Source organism: Ailuropoda melanoleuca, chromosome 12 (genome assembly GCF_002007445.2).
Source record: "Ailuropoda melanoleuca isolate Jingjing chromosome 12, ASM200744v2, whole genome shotgun sequence".
NCBI classification, from domain to species: domain Eukaryota; kingdom Metazoa; phylum Chordata; class Mammalia; order Carnivora; family Ursidae; genus Ailuropoda; species Ailuropoda melanoleuca.
This window is the reverse complement of record NC_048229.1, coordinates 55509548-55518170: the sequence shown is the minus strand read 5'-3', so window position 1 is coordinate 55518170 and position 8623 is coordinate 55509548. Positions and strand designations below refer to the sequence as shown.

The 8623-nt window shown below is 55.8% G+C and overlaps 1 protein-coding gene across 1 annotated transcript in view; it reads left to right on the top strand.

Annotated features, from left to right (window-relative positions):
- Nucleotides 1-8623, top strand: part of CNGB1 (cyclic nucleotide gated channel subunit beta 1) — a 93607-nt gene that overhangs the window by 19276 nt on the left and 65708 nt on the right. The window contains exons 14-15 of the mRNA XM_034639313.1: nt 6702-6789; nt 7443-7479. Of these exons, the coding sequence (XP_034495204.1) occupies nt 6702-6789; nt 7443-7479 (125 nt within the window). The remainder of the gene's footprint in view (nt 1-6701; nt 6790-7442; nt 7480-8623) is intronic.

Sequence of the window (8623 nt, the reverse complement as noted above, 5' to 3'; positions counted from 1 at the left end):
CCTGAACGTTTACAAGCATGGTTCCCCCTCCTTTTTTTTTTTTTTTTTTTGTGCAGAAAATAGCATATCACATGCACCTACCTAGCTGTACCTTGAGGTCTTTCCACCTTGTGCATAGAAAGATCATCCACCGTTTTTCTTTTTCTTTTTTTTTTTTTTACAACTGTGTGATATTCTATTGTGTGAATATGCCAGAATTGATCTAATCTGCCCACTATGAATGGACATTTATGATACTGACGTTCTGTTATAAACAATTTTGCAACAAACACTCTGGCATGGATGTCCTTACATAGGCACATGAGTAGGTGTGCAGGATAAATTTCTAGAAATTTCCACAAATTTCCATGGGAACTTGTGACGGTGGTAATGACTGCCCACTTGCCCTCCGTAGGGACATCATGATCTTTGTTCCCACTAGCGATCTTGATGATAGCCTCTCGAGCTGGAAGGTCTCAGGTCATCAGGTCCATGACCTACTTGTGAAGGTGGGAAAACTGAGGCTCAGAGAGGCTCAAGGGCTGACCTAGGATTGCCACTAGGATGGTAGGGGCTGGGCCAAGCCCCTTGGCCATGAGGAGGCCTTGCTGCTGGAGGGAGCCCGAGCCTGCTCTGGTGGGGTTCCCTGGGTCAAGCCTTGGTGGAGAAGTTCAGCTCTGGTCTCAGGGGTCATGGGACATCTTCCTGAAAATGGGGACAGGAGGTGGACTTGGGGTGGAGCTGCAGGGGGGCTCACCTCCTGCTTCTGACCTCAACTCAGGGAGCTGCCTCGGATTCAAGAGGAGAGAGAAGAAGAGGGGGAGGAGCCGAAGTAAGGCGCTTGTGTGTTCTCCGTCTTCCCTTGGAGGATGACCCAGGGAGGGGCTGCAGCGAGCGGCAGTCGGGTTTCTGGGGTGGGGAACTCCTTCCTTTGTTCTGTACTGGGTGCTGCCGGGCCCTGACCAGAGAGGCTGGGGAAGCTGGGGGTCCCCCACTGTGCTCATAATAACCAAGGATGCATATTGCCCACCACTTAACAGCCTCCCACATGCCTACACAAACACACACACACCCCAGAATGCAGCCTCCTTGGTGGGGGGGTTTTGTCTGTTGCTCTCACTCCCATGTCCCTAGATCCTTGGCGCCCAATAAATGTCACTGAATGCATGGATGGAGGAGTGAAGGGGCCCATGCTGTGCACTCACAGCCCCGTCATGAACAAAGCCAAAGCACAGGGCTGCGTCCCCCCCACCCCGCCTGCAACAGTCCCATGGGTGCCTTTGACACCGCGAAGGCCGTCCTGGATTCTGTCCTCCTGCCCAGGAATGGTTGCTTCTCTGTCCAGATCCATGAAGATTTCACATGAACACACAGAGAAGTCAGCTACAATAACATTTAAGGAATGGGGATCAGAAACCACTAAAAGTTAAAATCATCAAACTTGATAAGAGACTAGATCTTAATTATTCCAACCACTAAAAAGAAATGATAATTATGTGACACAATGGAGGTGCTAATTGTCACCACGGTGGCAATCATATAATCAACAAACGCATCAAATCGACATGCTGCACATCTAAAATTTACACAATGGTCTATGTCAAACGTCTTTCAACAATAACACAAAAAGACCACTAAGAGGGAGAAGATTTTTAGCAATGTGGGATGGACAGAAGGACAGCTAGAGAGGGGGGCCCATGGGGAGATGAAGAGCAGGCAGTTGGGCCTGAGTGTGGAGTTGGGGGTGAGAGTTTGGAGATGTGAAGTCGGGAGTCTGGTCATGTAGACGGAACTGGAAACCATGGGGCTGGAGGAGCTGCTGGGGGAGCCAGCGTGGGCAGAGGAAAGGCCCAAAGGCCAGATTGCAGCCAGGGTTTGAGGAACCAGAAAGGCCTGATGAGGAGGCGCCGATGAGGGGAGTGGGAGGCAAGAAGAGTGCAGAGCCTGGGGGTTTTGAAGAGCCTCAAAAGCAGCCCGCATGTCCAGGGACAGTGACAATGCAGCTGGTGGACGTGGGGGGGACAGTGCTTCAGATGGGGGCGGCCAGATTGCGAAAGCCTTGGACTTGCTCTCCCGAGAGCAATGGGGAGCCATGGAAGGTTCATGAGCAGGGCAGTGGCATGATCTGGCAGCTGCACTGTGGGGAAACTGAGGCAGGGAGAGCTGTGAGAAGGCTGTTATCATGGGGCAGGCCAGACTGCCCCATTAAGGGATTTAATCTGTCCTTTGCATTACTCCCTGGGCCCTCTGGGTGCCCCCTGGATCACTGGGCCCTCTGTGGTGCCCCCTGGCCTAAACCCTTCCTCCCTGGCCTGAGACATGGGCTCCGCTCCTCCTGACAGAGTGACCTGTGCAGGCGCACAGCGCACAGAGCTCCTGCCTCCACATCTGTGGAAGGGGAACACGGACAACCCCTGTGGAGTGGTGACAGGGCCAGCTGTGTAGCGGGTGTAGCAGGGCCTGGCCCGCAGTGGGCGCCCCATCAAAGGTCATCGATGTTCTTGTCCCCACGGAGGGGCACTTACAGACCCAGGCAGGAAACAGTTACACCGTGAGACCAACGCAGGACTTCCAGGCTGGAGGCCTGCTCAGTGGCTTCTGCTCTTAGTCCACCTTTCCCTAGTTCACATATAATTTTTTCATCCTTGGCAGGAGGCCACACAGCTACTTGCTTGCCTCCAGTGATGGGGAGCTCACAACCTCTTGAGGGCTGTCCATCCCATCCTTATACACCTCTGACTTATGAAAGTATTTCTTCCACCAAAAATAAGCATGTGTCCCTATGGTTTCTGTAGCCCGGTCCGAATTCTGCCCTCTGGGTCCCCCAGAGCCAGGCTGCTCTCACTGACAGGTGACACCCCTTCTCCTGGGTGAAGACTTAGGTGTGGCCCAGCCTCGTTAGTGCAGCCCCGTCTGCCGTCTGCTTTCCACCTCGGAGGCCAGTGAGTTAGTGTGCTCACACACCAAGTACACACGTGTTCTCAGTGCACAGTACACACAGGTACACACACATAGCTGCACTATCCATACACACCAACACACAGATACCGACACGCATGCTGGGTCATGGGCAGGTTTGCACCCAGTTACACCTGCACGCAGCCTGCACACATGCACACGCACACACAAACGTGCACATGCAGGCACACTGACACACAGTTGCACGTGGGCACGCTACGCCCTGCACACGTGCCCATGCACACAAGCACATGTATAGAGTCACCCACAAATGCTGCAGACACACGTATTCACATAAATGTTTACCCAGAGTTTCAAACTTTGGGGCCTGAGGCCCTAGGTCGGAACAAGGGCACTGGGTGAGAGAGTGAGTGACGCCTGCGCCGGGGCCAGAGGGGGTCCGGCATGGGCAGGTGGACTGGGCTGTCACTGGCTGGGGGAGGGTGCTCTTGGCCGGCTTTGTGGAGGCACAGGGGTTACTGATGACGCGCGCGGGCCCTGGTAACAGGCAGACGGTCGCCTAGCGACCTGGTCTCTGCCAGCGACAGCTCGGCTTTTCCTAGCAACTGCAGCCTTTTGGTCCCCACCTGGCCTCCCTGGGGGCATTTCTGCAGAGTTCCCTGCACATCCCCTCAATCTGATTAGAAGCAGGAAGGATCAGTGGCTCATCGGCGACCCAAGCCACACTGGCTCCAGAGCTGGCCTGGCAGGCTTGGGGCTGGGCCGGGGCTTTCCCACTGTCTACCTGTGTGCACCCAACCCCGGGGCTTGGGATGAATGTCATCGCCCCCAGCTGACCTCCTGCATCATGGGCGTTCTTGTTGGCAAAGACGGCGAGACCCAAGTAGGTGGCTGCTCCTTCCTAAGGGCTCCCTTCTTTCTTTCAGGGTTGGGGTGCCTGGTGAGGAGTGTGCTGAGGACCTTAGCTTAGCGGTGTGGCCTGCCAGGTGACTTGGGAGACAGGGAGCAGGATGGCCATCTCTTGGCTACTCCCTGCACATTTAACTTGGATGGCCGGGGGGAGAGGCCCTCCAGGGGTACCCACCTCAGCCCATCTGTCTGATCTCTGCTTGGACACCCCTGGGATTGGGGAGGTTTCCAGAAGTTGCTGGCTTGTGGCTTCTGGGCTGGGCAAGAGGGGACCTTAGGCACATTGCCGACCAGGGGCAACATGACGTTGGGTACGGAGCTCCCAAAGCAGCCCCTGGTGGTGCTGGCAGGGCCACGGGAGGGCTCGTTAGGTGTCTTGATAGCCGGAGATGTTTGTGTAAAGTGTTCCCCAATCCACGTGGGTGATTCATAACCCTGCAGGATGCTGCCTCCTCTACTATTAGTATTAATAATGACGAGAACAATCATGACAACAGCGGCCATTTGCCTCACACATCGTGTCTGTGCTGGACTCTGGGCACTGATGATTCATCCCGTTTCCCAGACGAGAGAACAGGGGCTCAGACATGGTCCCCTCCATGTGCAGGGGTGCGCTGCCAGCAGGCGCAGAGCTGGGAGCGAAGCAAACACTTGGTGCCGCACACAAGGAGAGTCGCTTATCGGTGTCGAGAGATGGAAGGTCAAGGNGAGAGAACAGGGGCTCAGACATGGTCCCCTCCATGTGCAGGGGTGCGCTGCCAGCAGGCGCAGAGCTGGGAGTGAAGCAAACACTTGGTGCCGCACACAAGGAGAGTCGCTTATCGGTGTCGAGAGATGGAAGGTCAAGGAGGACACCAGACATGGGAAGTCATTTTTGACTTTTTCATGAGATTCTCTGGCCCTTCTGGCCTCCCTCAAATAAGTCTGGCTGGACAGGCTGAGCAAGTCCTACCCATTTGACAGATGGGCAAAGAGAGGCAGCCCGAGGGCTTCCCAGTGACGTGCTTGGGGCCATCCAGCGCTGTCCTGGCCTGATTCTGGAGTAAGCAAGACCTGGGGCAGTCCCAGACAGGGCTGCGGATGTTCATGTCCTGGGCCTTTGTGCTTTGAGAACCGGGAAGGGCGTGGTTCCCATCACACGTCTAGGGGCCTTCAAGCACATTTTAATTTCTTTTAACATCAGACCCCAAAATGAACTTTTCTGTGGAAGAGAATATATATATAATATTGAATCTTATATAAGTGCAGTGACAGAATATAATTTTTATTTTCAAGGACAAATAGGCCCATGAAGGCTAAAACGCTCAGTCCCCTGGAAAGTTATCATGTGCCCTTGCTTTTGTGACTTGAATCTCTTTATGAAAATCTGTTTCTTCCTGACAGGATGACCCTGACAGCTGAGGCCCCTTACAATGGAAATAGCTATGTGTTAGTGAAGGGAAATGAAGAGAGTTGGGTGCTCGGGGCCTCAGCACACTTGCCTCACTCCCCTGTGTCACATGGGGCCATGTAGACGCTCGGGGGCAGACAGCCAAGTGTCGCATATATGGCCGTGGGGTCAGAGAGATCATGTTTTATCTGGGCTTGCCTTATGCCAGCCGTGTGACCATGGACGGGCCATCTGCCCTCTCTGTGCCTTCGACCGCTGAGCTGGGATGGGACCACCCTGGGATGGGCTCTCAGGGTAGTCTGGGTGAGGATGTGGGGAGCCACAGCCCGTGGGGGCTGCTGTGACCGTGTGATCACCGACTGAGTCATGCTCCCAGGCCGCTAGCTCCAAACTGACGGGGGCTGCAATGCTGTCCCCACATCTTCACCCACCTTGGGAGGGCTGAGGCTTAGTCCTCTGGGCAGGAGATGATGAATCCCAGTTTTCTGAACGGTAGACACTGCAGATAGCCCTCCATGAGTCCTCGCTGACAGAGGTCTGTGGGGCGGGGTGGGCCACTAGGAACCAGGATCCAGTTCTAACTATAACAGTCCCGTCGGCCCCTGGATCTGAGTCACCATTTTAACCCAGAGGCCACACAGGGGCATTGAAGGGGCCAATTTAACCTGTAAACCGGCTCTTTTGTTTATCTATGTATTGCTATGAGCCTATTAATTTGGATTAATTATCAGCATCCAAAGATTAGAGATTCCACCTTTAAAACATGTAGTTCAGGCTCCTCTTGAAAATCGGATGATTTTCCAAGCCAAGTGGGATTGCCGACTCAGATGGGCGCACGTTCCCTAATTGGGCCATAGGCGTCTCTGCACCCCTGGTCCCCGTCACCCGTGTATGCCTGCAGCCTGGGCCAGGGACCCCTGAAACCTCAGCGCCGAAGTGTGGCTCTGATCTCCTGGCCTGGAAAGAACCAGGGCCTGCATTCGAGATCTCTGTGATGTCAGACAGTCTGCTGTGTGACTTTGGCCAGGTCAGATCACCTCTCTGGGCCTCACTTTTCTCATACTCCCTGCCCTGCCTGCATCACCAACGTCACCTGGAGACTTACAGAGGGGAAAAGCTGGGAGTACATTTGAACATTATCCAGTACCCTCTGGTCCCACGCCCCAGAGGACAGCTCCTCAAACCATCCACCATGCTTTTCTTTGCACATGCTGTTCCGNTGCTTTTCCCCCTTCCTGGACACCCTTCCTCACCTATTCCTCATAGTCAACTCATTGTCCCTGAGGTCTAGCCCAGAGGCCACCTTCTCTGGGCAGGCCTCCTCCCTAGGCACAATGGTGGTCTGCCTGCCCCATGTGGGAAGCCTCATGAGGGTGAGGACCTGTTCTTGGCCATCTTTGTGCACCAGCTCCCAACACAGGGGCTGGCTCTCGGTGGGCAGGGCTCAGGAAATGTCTAACGCCCCTAACACTAGCCCTTTCCTCCTCCCCCCTTGGGGTCACAGTGTCCTGCTGGATAGCTGTCTGGTGGCACAGGCTGGCGAGCATCCGAGCGGAGTAGGCAGGACGCAGCCCCAGAGGGCCTCGCACCAGGTACGGAGCAGCACCAGGCCTGGTATCCGACTCGCTTTGAGGCCTGGGCGGGCTTTGTCTACTTTGTTTACAGGGGGATTTTCAGCTGGTGAGATGCCCACTGGACAGAGGGGAGCAGGATGGTGGGTACTGCAGGGCTGGCTTACACCAGGGGTCAGGTGGTGTCAGCTAGGAGCTGGAGTGACACGGCCATGGGTGGGGAGCAGCTGGGCCTGCACTCCAGTTCTCACGTGGCTGTGTGACTCTGGACCAGTCACCTCCCCACTCTGGGCCTCAGTGGCCACTTTTGTAAAATGGGGCTAAAAACGCCTCCCCAGGGTGTCCCACACTGTTGTCCACTGTGAAGTGCGGCGCCCAGGTGGGGAGAGCTGAAGGTCCCCACATGCACAGGGCTGCATGAGAACACCGCCCCCATCTGTGCCAAGTCCAGGCGCTGGGGCCCAGGGCTCCTGGGTGCCCTCCCCTCTGCACGGTGGGGGCCGCCTCCCTGGATGCCCCAGCAGGTGGGGTGGCAGGGCCTGGCCAGTCAGGCAGGGCAAGGAGTAGAATCAGGGAGGACTCTTGAAGACAGATCTCCCCACAGGGTGTGGGCTGGCTTGGGGAGAGGAGGGGCCTTGAAGATCCAGCTTCTGTTTTCCCTCCCCTGTCAACAGGAGCTGCAGGAGGAGGCTGTGACTGTCAGCCCAGAAGGTAGGTGTGTGGTGAGGGGAGGGCACAGAGCATTGACGATACTTGCAGGCTGGGGATGCCTGGGGACAAGGGCACTCAGCCCCTCTCCCTCCATCCCTACCGTCCCCACACCCCTGCACCTGTCTCATCCTCAGGCGAAAGCCATCGTCTGCGTCTTGGGGCCACATTATCAGAGCTTGGTGATGCGTTTCAGAGACCCCAGGGGAATTGCTGGAGGCTCCCGGGACTCCAGCAGGCCTGAGGAAACCCCACTCCCAGTCAGCCCCTCCTGCCACTCTCGCTGGGAACGCAGCTCCCCAGACTACCATCTAGGGAGGGTTTGGCTGAAACGTAGCATTTCTGAGTGAAAATCGGGACCCGGATTGCTAAGGGCCTGTCCGAGACCCCGTGTGTCTTAATAAGCTATCCCTTACTGCTCAGATGCCCAGGCTGTACCCAGCACAGGTCCTTGGTTATTATTTCCCGCCAAACCCGAAAACTCCAGGGTGGGTGTGGCAGAGACTAGGGGAGTCGAGGATAGCCAGGCTGGGGACGCCGAGACAGACAGACATGGAGCCCTGGCCTTACGGGCCTCCATGTTCCCCAAGCCACGCTGTGAGGCAGACAGACCATTTCACAGATGAGAAACCTGAGGCTCCAAGTGGGCAGGAAGGGGTTGAGCGGTCAAGGGCACAGACCTGCATCTCACTCCAGGCTCCTACCTCCTCCTTGCTGTGGGACCTGGAGCCAGGTGTGTGACCTCTCTTAATTGTGGCCCCCAAATCCAGAAAGACGGGGCAATAGTAGTACCTACCTCACAGGGCCGTGGGGCAGAGTAGGGGAGCACAGTGTCAAAGGTACCCAACACCGTGCAGCACAGAGGCAGGAGGCTGTAATGGGGACCATGATGCTCCTGTCCCGGCCAGCCTGCGACTGACATGGGACTGGACGCAGGTGTCCTGACCCCAGGTGTCCCAAGCTTGCTCCCTACCTGGTCTTTGAAAAACACCTTTTTTCTTTTTTTTAAGGTTGTATTTATTTATTTGTCAGAGAGCACACAAGCAGGGGAGAGGCAGACAGAGGGAGAAGCAGACTCCCCACTGAGCAGGGAGCCCAACGTGGGGCTCAATCCCAGGACCCTGGGATCATGACCTGAGCCAAAGGC